This window comes from Clytia hemisphaerica, unplaced genomic scaffold (assembly GCF_902728285.1).
Source record: "Clytia hemisphaerica strain Z4C2 unplaced genomic scaffold, Clytia hemisphaerica genome assembly, whole genome shotgun sequence".
In the NCBI taxonomy this organism is placed as follows: domain Eukaryota; kingdom Metazoa; phylum Cnidaria; class Hydrozoa; order Leptothecata; family Clytiidae; genus Clytia; species Clytia hemisphaerica.
The window spans coordinates 622683-636941 of NW_027104525.1; the positions used below are offsets into that span (position 1 = coordinate 622683).

At 35.2% G+C, this 14259-nt stretch overlaps 1 protein-coding gene across 1 annotated transcript; it reads left to right on the forward strand.

The window, feature by feature from the left end:
- Positions 1-3581: 3581 nt before the first annotated feature.
- Positions 3582-4499, forward strand: LOC136822031 (adhesive plaque matrix protein-like). Its single transcript, XM_067078251.1, has one exon. The coding sequence runs from the start codon at positions 3582-3584 to the stop codon at positions 4497-4499; it is 918 nt and encodes a 305-aa protein (XP_066934352.1).
- Positions 4500-14259: the final 9760 nt, after the last annotated feature.

Here is a 14259-nt window from a genome sequence, read left to right on the forward strand (position 1 = left end):
GCACATGCGTAAGAAAAACCACATATAATTAATAGTTCCGAGTGATAAAAATCTTTCTTGCGCAAAATACCTTATTACACAAATATTACTAGGGAAGTATTCAACGGCCTTGAAATACACTCTTCTCGAGATGCATAAAGTTATTGTTGTCTTCGTTTTCAAACAGATTTCATTGCTATAAAATTACATATTCACAATGATAATTGTGTTATTTACACCTCATGAGACATTTTGAATTTCAAGTAATTTTGTTTTAGAGTTAATGTTTGCCTTTTGGGAATTTAAATTGGTTTAAATGTATAATTTCATAGCAATGAAATCTGTTTGAAAACGAGGACAACAATAAATTTACGCATCTCGAGAAGAGTGTATTAACACGCCAAAAATTAACACGAATTTTAGTGCTTTTTCAAGGACACCACGGCTGGTTTTAATTAAGGGGCGTTTTTATTAACACGAAATTTTTCAATTCGTGTTAATAAAATGACTAGTAATATTCGTGTATTAAGGTATTTTGCGCAAGAAAGATTTGAACATATCACTCGGAGCTATTAATTATATGTGGTTTTTCTTACGCATGTGCACAATAGAAAGTCATAAAATTTGATTTTTAGTTTGGACTCGTCAATTGATAATTGCGCACACAGGCCCTGACAAATACTTAATTAACTTTAAAGAAGTAAAATAATTTAATTCTTTATCGTTCGCCCGACTGGAGTTGCTCCACACATCAAAAAAATTTACGCGACTATGCAACGAAAAAATATGTTGACACTACCAAACACTGCTGGATCTTTACACCGCTTAAGCTTTTCTTGTACAATATTGAATTAAGTTTGGAGGTTAAGAGAGGTCAAAACCCAACTTTGAAGGTTTTAAGGGGTATGTGGTTTTAAGAGGTATCCACTCGTAGGTCCAAAAAGATTACCGTTAACAGTTGAGAAAAAATACCCGGGTTGAGAGATGATCCTGCATCAAATTCTGCAAGGTTTTGCAAGAAAATATTTGCCATAATGGTAACTGGCTACACAAATTACGAGAAAGGTTCCCCGGGGGGTGGGGGTACTTCCCTTGTCGACCGACGGGGGTGCTCCGCTGAGTTTCGAAAAAATGGACCCTACGTGGGACTCGAAATTTGCGAAAAAAGAGACCCTGAATGGAACTGAAATTCCAAAATGTTCTCAAATGTTCTACTTTTTCATCTTGCCCTAGTAACCCCCCCCCCCCGGGAAAGGTTCTTACCGAGAAAAAAAGTATGAATTATTTGCAACAGAATATTTTAATACTCCCTTGGTCATTTTTAAACTTTTTCCGGCCATATTTTGGTTGTATTTTGCTAAATTCTGTTCAAAACAATTTTTGATCAGGTAAAACAAATTTCATCTTCCTATTTGAAGTTTTTTTGAAATGGACTTTTAATACATTCTTCTTTTCGAAGTCCCAGGCCATAGGAACACTTTTAACCTAGGTGTCGGGTTTGCTTCGTCCAAAAAGAAAGTCCCAAAGCTAAGTATAGATTTTTGGCGTTTTGGGGTTAACCAGTTTACTGGCTTTAACACCCCTGTGTCACAGACCGCTGGCAGCCTCACTGGAAAATTTCGTCCCCGGCTGGAAAATACCCTGGAATTTCAGTCGTCCCACTGGGGAATTTGACTTTGATTTCATCCCCATTCGAGATCCAATGTTTTAAAATTGCACTCCAAAACCATTCCCACTGGATTTTTTAACCTTGGGACAATAAAATTTCCATCCCCATTGAGTGTTCAATAAGAATTTTTAATCCCCACTGAGGAAAAAGCTGTGAGACAGAGGTTTTATATACCGAGGGTTGCAAAGTTTCATGTACAACCGAAATTTTATGTTCAACGGAAACTTTATGTTACTTAGGTTCAATCGAATGGGTCAATTTTGCAGGCCAAAATTACATTATGAAGGGCACATTATCTAAGTCAAATATTATATAATAATTTTCCCCGAAAAGCTATAATAATATCGAAATAGCTTTTACACGTGGTCCTGTAAAAATAAATTTGTGGTTTCCTCAAGCCCTTTTTAGTACTTCTTTTCAAGGGCATAAAAGGCACTAAAAATCAGGATTTTGTGGCTTTCTACGCAAACTTTGTAATCTGACGCTTAGGGTTGTTCTTAACCTTGTAATAAGCTTTGGCAAAATTCAAACCTTGCTTTCTTATGATTCATCAAAAACAAAGCATATCGTATGACGTATGACAAAAGTAGGACGTTGCGTGAGCTAGAGGTGGATCCGTCTTAGTTTCAAAATGACCGACTGTTACATAACTTTCAGAATGGCTTGTTTTTTATTCCGTTGAAAAATTAAGAAAAGAAGGAGAAAAAGAAGACGATTATGAAGAGTGATAAAGATTGCCCCTTTAAGATAACAATTTTATTCTGTTGTATTTTATCATTTGCTATCTAAACTCCAACAAACAGAGAAGAACTGCAATATCGTAATTAAAAACAACTGTGATTTTCTTTTCCATTTTATTGCAAACTTTGAAATTTGAACTCTTAAAAATATTGTTGTTCTTTTGTACTCTGATAATTCGAAATATCAGTTTTTCGATGCTTTTTATTCGAGTTTCTTTGGGACCAAAATTATCTGTCATAAATTTCAAAACTTCCCCAATATAGCTGAAAACTTAACACGCTATCCTGGAGTACAGATTCAGAAATTATGGAAAATTATGGAAATTAAAAAGTTTTTTACAAAGTTTTTTATAGTAAAACACCCCCTTTCCACAGACCCACTGGGAACCCTTCCCACTGGAAAATTTTCGCAAAATATCGTCCCTGGTGGAAAATTATCCTCCAATTTTTGTCCCCACTAAAATAAATAAATAAACCAATCCTCGCCACAAAATATCATGCCATTTTTCTCATTCCCACTGAATTTTCTGACTTGAAAACAAAAGAATTTGAATCCCCAGTCATAAAACAATGGGAATATCAATCCCCATCGAGTTTCGGTACGTCATCATTTTTACCCCTACTGGCTGAAATAATCCAACCAGGTCTGTAAGAAGGAGCTGTAGTAAAACCATCTTTTCGAACACATCATGGTGTCACAGACCGGGTGGGACCCCCACCTTGCTTTATACCCTACAATTTGAGCCTTAACTCTGCCAGCAGACTCTCCCAACTCCGACAAACAAATTCACAAAACTATCATACACAAGGCTATCATAACCAAATAACATAACCAGATCCACAAAACCCATCAACCATCAACACACCACCAAAAGATTAACCTAAACAGTCCATTCAACAAAAATGTTCACCAATAAACATCAACTCCACCTTAGAGATTCACCTAAACTGTTAATTCCACCTAACCATATCACCTCAACCAAAAGTTTCAAAAAAACCATCAGCTTCACACAAAGATTCTCAATAAAATTATTTAATTTACCAAAAAATTCACCTAAAAACCTTAGCTCCACAAAAAAAATCATTAAAACCATCAACTTTAAACGAAAAGTTTTATCAAGACCATCAACTCCACCAAAAGATTCAACAAAACCTTCTACTCCATCAAAACATTCACCAAAACCATCAACTCCATGAAAACATTCACCAAAACATTCACCAAAACAATTTACTCAACCAAAACATTAACCAAAACCATCTACTCCACCAAAACATTAACGAAAACCATCTACTCCACCAAAAAATTTACCAAAACCATCAACTCCACCAAAACATTCACCAAAACTATCTACTCCACCAAAACATTCACCAAAACCATAAACTCCACCAAAAGATCTACCAAAACCATCAGTTGCACAAACGTTTCAACAAAACCATCTACTCCACCAAAAGATTCAACAAAACCATCAGCTACACCAAAATATTCACCAAAGCCATTTACTCAACCTAAATATTCACCAAAACCATCAACTCTACCAAAACATTCACCAAAACCATCAACTCCACCAAAACATTCACCTAAACAATTTACTCCACCAAAACACTCACCAAAACCATCTACTCCACCAAAACATTCACCAAAACCATCAACTCCACCAAAAGATTTACCAAAACCATCAGTTGCACTAAACGTTTCACCAAATTTACTCCACCAAAAAATTTACCAAAACCATCAACTCCACCAAAACATTTACCGAAACCATCAACTCCACCAAAACATTCACCAAAACCACCAGATCCACCAAAAGATTTACCAAACCATCAACTCCACCAAAATATTCACCAAAACAATTTACTCCACCAAAACATTCACCAAAACCATCAACTCCACGAAAACATTCACCAAAACCACCAGATCCACCAAAAATTTACCAAAACCATCAACTCCACCAAAACATTCACCAAAACAATTTACACTATCGAAACATTCACCAAAACCATCTACTCCACCAAAACATTCACCAGAACCATCAACTCAACGAAAAGATTTACCAAAACCATCACTTGCACCAAACGTTTCACCAAATCCATCTACTCCACCAAAACATTGACCAAAACCATCTACTCCACCAAAACATTAACCAAAAACATCTACTCCACCAAAAAATTCACCAAAACCATCTTCTCCACCAAAACATTCACCAAAACCATCTTCTCCACCAAAACATTCACCAAAACCATCTACTCCACCAAAACATTCACCAGAACCAAAAGATTTACCAAACCATCAACTCCACCAAAATATTCACCAAAACAATTTACTCCACCAAAACATTCACCAAAACCATCAACTCCATGAAAACATTCACCAAAACATTCACCAAAACAATTTACTCAACCAAAACATTAACCAAAACCATCTACTCCACCAAAACATTAACGAAAACCATCTACTCCACCAAAAAATTTACCAAAACCATCAACTCCACCAAAACATTCACCAAAACTATCTACTCCACCAAAACATTCACCAATGGTCGACGTGCGGCCCTTAAGGGTAGGATTTTTGGACTTTGGAAAGTGCACTGTAAGGGTTGATTTGTGAGCAAGTGGGAAAAAGTGCACTGTAAAGGTGTAAAATTTAAGAAAATACCAAATTTGGGAAATTTCAAAAGATTATGCAAGAAGAAAGGAGGAAGAAAAACAAGCAAACTTCCTTCCGTCTACTTCTTTTTCGAAATTTTTTCTCGAAAACTTGTGAACGAAAAATAAATTCCGAGTTAGCTAACCCGAAAAGGTTTTTTCGAAAAAGAGAGAGATTTTCGAGTTAACCCTAACTCGAAAATCTTTTTTCGAAAATGAAAAATCGAGTTTGAGTCGAGTGACGTCATAATTTGCACTTTTATGGCGTCATAATTTAGCTAACTCTAAAATTCCAAACTCGAAAATTCCAAACTCGAAAATTGCTAACTAGAAGTTTTCTAACTCGAAGATTCCGGGCCGCTTTAAAGTTCGGGCAAGAATTGCTATTTTAGCACTCTCACTATCTTTCATAGAATATTTCGATTCTGGAGGGGTTCGGTGGCTTCTAGGCTTTATTCCAAGCCTTATTTGAGCAAATTTGAGCTTTTAAATCCTGAGATCCTAAGGTTCTAAATCTTAAGTCTAATGTAAAAACTAAGAGTTAAAACTCTACTTTCCAAACGTACTTTAACGCGCTTTGAAATCATTTGTGGTGCCGAGAAGATAAAATTCGAAATAAAAACCTTTAACTTGATGCAATAAATGTCATTCCTTCTTTAAAATACCCTCTATAATCTTACTAGTGTTCCAAGATTACTAAATATCTAAAAACATTGGTAATGTGGTTTGGATTCTTCTCAGTTTTCATAATCGTGGGGATTTCCAAACTAAGGTTTTAAAAATAATAAGCAACATGTTGAATGGACCTACCTGAAATACATAGTCGGAAACATGCTGAATGAAGATGAAAATGTTCGAAGTAAAAAGAAAAGATAACATCATAGCATAGGGATACGTAAGCTTGAAAAACATGATAAAGCTTGTTTCACATTGGCTTTCCGATGTTTTAGAGGTAAGGAGTCATGCTAAGTTTTGGGCACAAACAAAAATAATCTTTTCTTTCATGTAAAGATAAATCTACCTCTTTAAAGCTTCCATAAATCCAAAACTTGAACCAAATTTGGCTAAAACTTTTTTCTTTTAAAAAATCTTGAGGTCTTACATTTTAAGTATTATAATTTCGCACCACTGTGTAAAAATCAGAGAAAACAAATGAAGCAATTTCACAAGAAATCGAAAAACCACTTTTTGGCCCAAATTTGCCCCCAAATTTTGTTTTCAAATCAGGCTCCGTCACCTTTTGGGTACTGTCATTTTTCACCACTATGCAAAAATCAGAAAAAAATAATAGTCCAATCCCGAGAAAAGCTAGTACCAGGCGAACGAACGGAAGAACGAACATATGTTAAATTAAAAGACCTCCGAGGTAGGTCAAAAAATATACAGCAGATTACTTATTATGCAAACGTTGATTCTGGATTATCATTAAGGCAAAACATGTAAAGGCAAAACGTTTAAAGGTATATCGTATTTATCTAAATATAATCAAAATTAGTTTTTTGGAAAGAATACCTTCTAGTGAACATAAAATATTATTACGAAAAAGTCTAAAATCCTTTTTAAGAGGTCTATTAGCCAAAATTGGTATTTTTAAATTTTGCCTGTAATGTGCTGGGCACTGCGCGTACCCCAAGCTCCTCCAACCTTCGACAGGCAAAAATTGAAAATGTCAATTTTGGCCAATAAACTTTTTTTTAACGAATTTCAAACGTTTTCATAATAATATTTTATGTTCACTGGAAGGTATTCTTTCCAAAAAACTAAAATTTTTTGAATTTTGGCAAATTTTTATTTTTCGATGACGTCCTGATATTTTCATTTTCAGATGTAAGTTGTGACCTTTTTCGTTATCAGTTTTTTATGCTCTTTCGAATGGAACAAAAAATTTTCAATTTTGACGACTTTTTATTTTGGTTACCATAGTAACCAATGATGTCAGTTTCCATGGCAACGGGTGGTCACACCCGGTTCCACCTTTCAGATTTTGATATTCTACATTCAAGGAACGATATTCAATCATTAAATCCCTTTGCACAAGCTGCTGCACACGGGAAGACATAGTGGCCTCTACTATTATAAGCATTTACTTTATAAGAATCAAATCAATAACTCTTGATAGACGGTGATATACCCTTCGCTCGGTAATCAGTTCTTACAAAGTAAACAAGGGATGACACACAATATGGGCATATTTATTTTTCTTATAACCCTTCAGTTATTAGTTCTTAAGAATAAAACAACTATTGTTCTTAAATTGGTTAATTTTTTTAGCGATTTCGAGCCTCGCTGTTCTTATGAAATTGTTTCATCAAGGCTTGATGTAAAGTAGATTTCAGATTAGCTTCCATCTCTACTTCTTGTTTTTCCTATGCAGTTTAAACTTTAGGCGAAATTTTCGACTTCGGGTCGTCTTGTTTCTTTTATTACCTTGTGAAGTGAGAATAAAATTGTTGTCGTCCCTAGGATTGATCACGTAATGATTATTAAAATTTCGAAATTTCAAATTTATTTGGCACCTAAGAGTAACTCATTTTTGAGAACGCTTTTAAATTCTCAAATCTAAAATGTAAAACTTAAATATTTCTCCGTGGTGGCTTTACTGTTTCTATAACAAGAAACTTTAAATTGATGAATTAAAGTTATAAGCGCAGCCTCGGGTGAAACAAGGCATGTCCCAAATATATTTTGCGTGACGCGCACCGCTTCCCATTATTCATTAACTTTCATATATAGCTCAAAAGAATCGTATTAACGAGAGGATTTTGAAAAGTGCTGGGTCAAAAATTTACAACAAGCCAATCTCAAGATATCGGCCAAAAACTGATTTTGACGTTATAAAATACATCGAAAAAAAACGTCAAAAAGACAATTTAAATGACGTCATTATTGAAAAAAGGCGATAATTCCGATTAAATTACTACAATCAAAGCAAAATTTTGACTGGAGATGTAAATTATCGACTTTAAAATATTTCATAAAAAAAAATTGAAAAATTCATGATGACGTCAGCATTTTTTGACGTATTTTAATTTTTCCCGACAACAAATGACGTCATTCAAATTTTCTGAAAATTTTTTAACAAATATTTCAGAATCATTAATTTACAACTCCAGTCAAAATTTGGTGTTGATTGCATTATTAAAATTGAAGTTATCGCTGTTTTTCAATAATAACGTCATTTGAATCTTACTTTTGACGTATTTTTTCGATGTATTTTATAACGTCAAAATCAATTTTTGACCGATATCTTGAGATTGGCTTAATGCAAATTTTTGGCCCTGCACTTTTCGAAATCCGCTCGTTGATATGATTCTTTTGAGCTATATATGAACGTTAAGGAATAATTGGAAGCGGTGCGCGTCACGCAAAATATATTTGGGACATGCCTTGTTTCACCCGAGGCCGCGTCCTCATGTATTCAAGGCTTTATTTATGTTACTGGTGGATGCTATCAGTAAGCATGAAAAAGCTGAAAATACGACAGGGAACGAAGGCCCCAAACACTCAATGATTTGATTTAAGCTCCCTCACGATTATGAATCGATTTTGAGTGTAGACCCCAATCCCAAATTAGCTCCCAAATAAGGGTGCTAGTCCTATGACTGATGCAGTCTGAGATGAATTTAATGCCTGAGACACATTTTGGATACTAGTAAACCAACGCTTCCAACTATATTAGAGGAAGTGAGATTGTGAAAAAGAGTCAATTTTTATTGTCTGACCACTTTCCAAATATTGGATCCGTTGAAAAAGTCTGTTCTTGTACCCCGATGACCGCATCAATACCATCAGAGCTGATGGAATTTCCCAGTTTGATAGAGAGTACGAACATTGTAGGTAGAAAATATAAGAGGTGTACTAATGTATAGTCGTTTATAGTATCTGCAGTGGGCCTTTTGGTTTCCCGATGTTACTTCATAGGGTCGTTAAGAGATGCAAGAGCTCCCTTGGTTTGGATTCTTCTCAGTTTTCATAATCGTGGGGATTTGTAGAAATTATTTTTTCGATCCCCCATCTACATTAAGAAATGGATGAATGGTGTTACAAAAAGCTTATTAGGGGATGAACCAGATATCAAGGGTCCTTGAAAGTACAACTGTACCAAAAGAAAAAAAGGGTAGTCTAAAGGTTGACTCTTTTAGGTCTATGGTGTTTCGTTTTATGCCCATATGTATATTAACAGAGTTACTTTGAGAAGGGTGCGGTTCTTCATCACGCAGGACTGCCATTCGCTACGGAGACGATCATTGTGCAAAGTGTGCTGTAGAAACGTGTCACATAGCTTTGGGTACACGGAGACCAGCTGGGGACGCTACAAAACGCCATCTCCAACAGATACTACTCCTCTGCAGCACCTCGACCCCAGTAAGGGCTTGTACAGTAAAATTGAGCATTATTAGTTGCAGTGTTTTCAAAGCCTGTAAACCTTTTCGATTCGATGTATCTTGTTTACCGCCTGATCTACCTACAATCTGCGTCATATAGATCGAGAATATTAGTTATTTCCTCGTTTTTCGAAATTTGAAGTTCAGGCGAGAAAGTCGTGTGAATATCTGTTAACCCTATTCAACCTAGGGCTTTCAGGGGCGGTTCAGAATTAGGGGGGGGAGGCTTTTCCGGTACCAACCCTTAACTTTTGATCTAGTGGGTCTTATAAGTTGTGGATGAAAAGAGATGGTTGCACGTTTATTTTTTCTTTTGTAAAAAATAATTTCATTTCCCACAGCAAATCTTTTGTATTTCCTGATTTGCCTATCCTCGCTCTTTTGTTCTCTCATACATGCCCTCGACCCATGTATTAGTGGATTAGAAAATGCGTGAAAAATACAAAAGATTCAACGATTTTTCTCCTGTGTTGCTTTGGGAAATACAATATTTCTCTGAAAAGAAAAAATTAATGTGCAACCACCATCTCATCAGCCAGTTTGAGTTCCCTTACACTTTTAACAAAAAAATGTCGTTATAAAGTTGTGAATTTATTCTATCAAGAGTAATTAGCAATTTAATTACAAAAAAAGGCGTTATGAACTTTAAAAATATGTTAATGTAATGATATGTTACCTTCTTCAACCAACAAAAAATGCTAAGTTTCAATGGGTAATTAACCTTTTTCTTTCGAAAAAGTCTGTCTGTCTGTCAGCAAAAAAAACAAAGTTTTGAGAAGATTTCGAGAAATTCAATTTTAACTTACAGCCGCTATCACGGGAAAGCAAAGACCGGCCCAATTGTAAAACTGTATTTCGAAAAGTTACATACCCAAGAATTTTATGGCATGACTGAAATCTTCAAATAGTGGCATATTTTTTTCTACGCCAGTAAGTCTTAATTTGTGCTAGGATCCTGACTGACTGGGGACGCAGTAAATACACCTATTAAACCTCAGCAGTACGGTCAATTTAAATAAACATTTAGTTTCATTATGTAAAGTACACGTATATATTATGTTATAGTACCTATACGCATATACGCATATACCTATACGCAGACCAGTTTGTAAAATACCAACAAGTCACTTGAAATTTTTCGCTGACGTAATATTTAAGAATGCAAGCAATCCCAAATGTCTCAGATAAAATAAACCGATTTATGTCTTAGAAACCTGGACACTGAAAATCAGATACTGTTAGTACAGTAGCGTAGACAAGGGGGCGCAAAATTTGTGTAAGAGAGCATTTTCATGACTATGAATAGATAATTACAGTGTCAAAAAATCGGTTCTCCTACACAAAGTTTGCACCCCTCCTGTCTACACGCTACTGTAGTACTTGAAATTAGAAGATGAAGATCGCTTCTCGGATTCACATTCGTAATGTCGAAATAAGAAACCGGCTTGAAGTTACCTTTCATTGTTAGTTGGCGTTAGATAAGATGTCTCTCTTGGTTCGACCATATGGTCATATGTCATCCTTGATAATCTCGTCAAAGTGGCTTCAGGGACGACTTCCTAAAGCCCAGACTGCATGAAATGTGTAAAAGACCTTCAACAAGGTGGAAAGACCAGATAGATATTGGGCTCAACAGTTCAACTTGAAAAACATGGGCAGTTTTGGTTTAAGCTTCTTCTCCTTCTCCTTCTCTAAGTCATTTCATGAGAGCACCCGTGTTATACACATTTTATATAAGAACATCCAAAATTCTCGAAGCCTTTGGATGTTCTTAAAAGTTTTGGAGTTTTAAGCCATGTTCTTAACATTTTCTTATTTTTACCATTTTTGAGTTTTTTTTTATCCATTTTCCTAAGAAATTGGGTGTTTTCGAGTCCACTTAACATGTACCTAATATTTTGGCCATCATCAAAGCCTTATGTCCTGGCAATTTAAGGGAAGATTCTAGTTGTCATCAACGATCCTGTTGTTTTGTTTCCGCAGAAATTCTAAGTCCCGAATAGCGTGGATATTAAATTTACAGACCAGAATAATCACATGTAGTATAACCTCCAATCAGGTCTTCGTGCTCCACGCATTCCACACATGCGCTCTAAAGGGAATGGTTCTGCAAGAAGACCTGCAAAGGTTCTCGGGTTTTCTTTGATGGCTGACACTCTGAAATTTCAGAGTACTTTTCACGATTCAATCGCGGGCATTCGCATAAAATTTAATGATTTGCTCGGGCTGTCTTTGGGTGCGTGGGCTAAACAAAGCCAATTCTACTGCGACCGTGGCATTCTTGCTCCGAAGCAAATCCAAAATGGCGCCTGAAATTCACGTTTTGGCTCTTGGTCAATGTTTTTATTTTTTTTTATTTTTTTTTTTTTTTAATTTAGATTGCACTGCGGGCCCTTGCACAATCCTCAAACTTACGTCATGAGTTTATTCTGGTCTGTAAACTTAATACCCATGCTCTTCGGGACTTAGAATTTCTGCGGAAAAAAAACAACAGGATCGTTGATGACAACTAGAATTTTCCCAATTTAAGGGGCCTGTCCATCTAGCAACCATGCAAGAATTGAAGTTGGAATGGCGGATTTGCATCAGTAGACATTGTCAATAAACAACACTTCGAGCCTTTCATTTGTCGCTGACCATGGTGCTGTATGTCCATTTTTGAAGAAGTAGCGCTTGGTCAATTCAAGATCATTTTGGAAGAAACAGCGCCTTGTACGCATAGCAAACAAACATTCGACTATTGCTGAGCCTTCATACCGATTCGGCTTGTTGTTACTCTTTCACTAGCCTATCATTACGTTGCGTGCTCGACGACAAAATTTAAGGAAAAGCGTGGTATGTTAAGGAAAACTAAATCCCCTGGCTCCGCAAGAGAATCTACAAAGGTTAGAAGACTACTTTGAACTTTCGCATCCAGATTTGTGATGAATATTAAAAGAGCTTTGGAGCGAGGTGATTGGGTAAAGAAAACCAATCGCATCAAAACAAACGTCAATCATAAACATCTACATTAGAACACATTGAGATCACCACATCTATTTAGAGCAAAGCGTGGTGTGCGGAGAATGGAATAAACGTTTTTTTTTATTATTAGAACCCAGTTTATAAGAACATTGAGGCTGAAATTCGTCGAAAAATTAAGAACATCTTAAGAACATGCCCAGCCTCAACCTGACAAGAAACTACAATTGTTTCCTCTTTTCAAGCAGTTTTAACTGAACTTAGTGATGAATTTTCTAAAATCGAGAGTCAAATATTGTCCAAATTTTACCAATATTAAGTGCTCTTTATTTTGCATGATATTGTCGATTTAGAGTAGTCTTAAAAATTAAGAACGCATTTAAGAACATTTTAGGCTGAAAATTTCTAAACAAATAAGCACATCCAGGTTCAGCCAAATTTTAGGTGTTCTAATAAAAAAAAAACGTGTAAACCGTTCAGTATTGAGATAAAATATCAATGGTAAAATGGAATAAAGCATTACATCAGAAAATACTGATCTAAAAAACAAAAACAAACTTATTTTTAAATATGTGACCTTCGCACGTTAAAAATGAGAAATATTTTAGGCTATCAAGATGTTCCGTTCCCTCTTTAATATTGGAGGCTCTCAATATTAGCAGATCCTTAGATTTGGATGTGCTTATTTTTTACCGCGATTTTAAATCATATGCAGTACAGTATGCAGTGTATGCTAGTGAGTCCCAATAAAGACGAAATGCATACACATGCTCTGTCACCCAAATATCCTGAAAGAAGATAGTTGGACAGAATTCTTATTTCTTCACATATATATCAACGTTATTGAAATTGATTCACGTAAAGATGGTGACCATCAGATCATTATCTTGAAAATACACGCTTGTATTTTTATAAGAACCAGTAAATTTTGGCTGAGCCTGAGATTGCTCTTAAATTTATATTGTTTTGACGGCCTAAAACTGAGGCTCGTGTTCTTAAATAAAATTGTCCTTATAGTTAAATGAACATGTACATAGAATCATTCAGAATCTGTGTACACGTTTTTTATAAGAACAAACTCTATAAAAACATAAGGCTTCGAAGGCCAAAATGTTAAGAACAAGTTAAGAACATTTTAAGGCTTTGGAGACTCTAGAAAATCGAATTTCATAGGAAAATAGACAAAAATACTAAAAAAATGGCGAAAATAAGACCATGTTAAGAACATTTTTATGCTTTAAACTTAAAAAGTTAAGAGCATCCCCAGGCTTCAAAAATTATGGATGTTCTTATAAAAAAAAAGTGAAATAAAGTATACAAACAATTGTTAAGGGATAATATAAAGGGATATTATAAACCACAATTTGTTCCTTCAATCATTACTTTCTACTATGTCCGGATTAGTTGTCAAACATGCTAGACTGCCTTGAAAATTGACAGAGTTTGCTGTTATTTTTAGGTGAAAATTGAAAATAAAAAAATTATCGCAAATCTAAAAAAATATCCTTCTTACGTTATTCTTAAAATTAAAAGAGAGTTCATTTAATTTTTATGAAATTGGGGAGTTTTTACGCGTTAATGAAAGCTGGGGATAAAAATATGACACCTTGTAATGGCGTAGGTGTGATGGGAAAAACAAAAATATGTTTTGATTTAATATTATGAAGGCCGGCATCACACATTATAACGTAAGCAGATGGGAAATCCGACTTCATTACAATCCAGATACACGTTTTTTTTTTATATAAGAAACACGTTTATAAGGAACTCGAGGCTGAAAATGGTCCAAAAAATAGGGAATTGTTTAGGAACTGCTCAGGCTGAGAATAAGAAAACAAGTTTTAAGGAACAGTAAGAGATGGTTTTCCAAACTTAGCAGCTA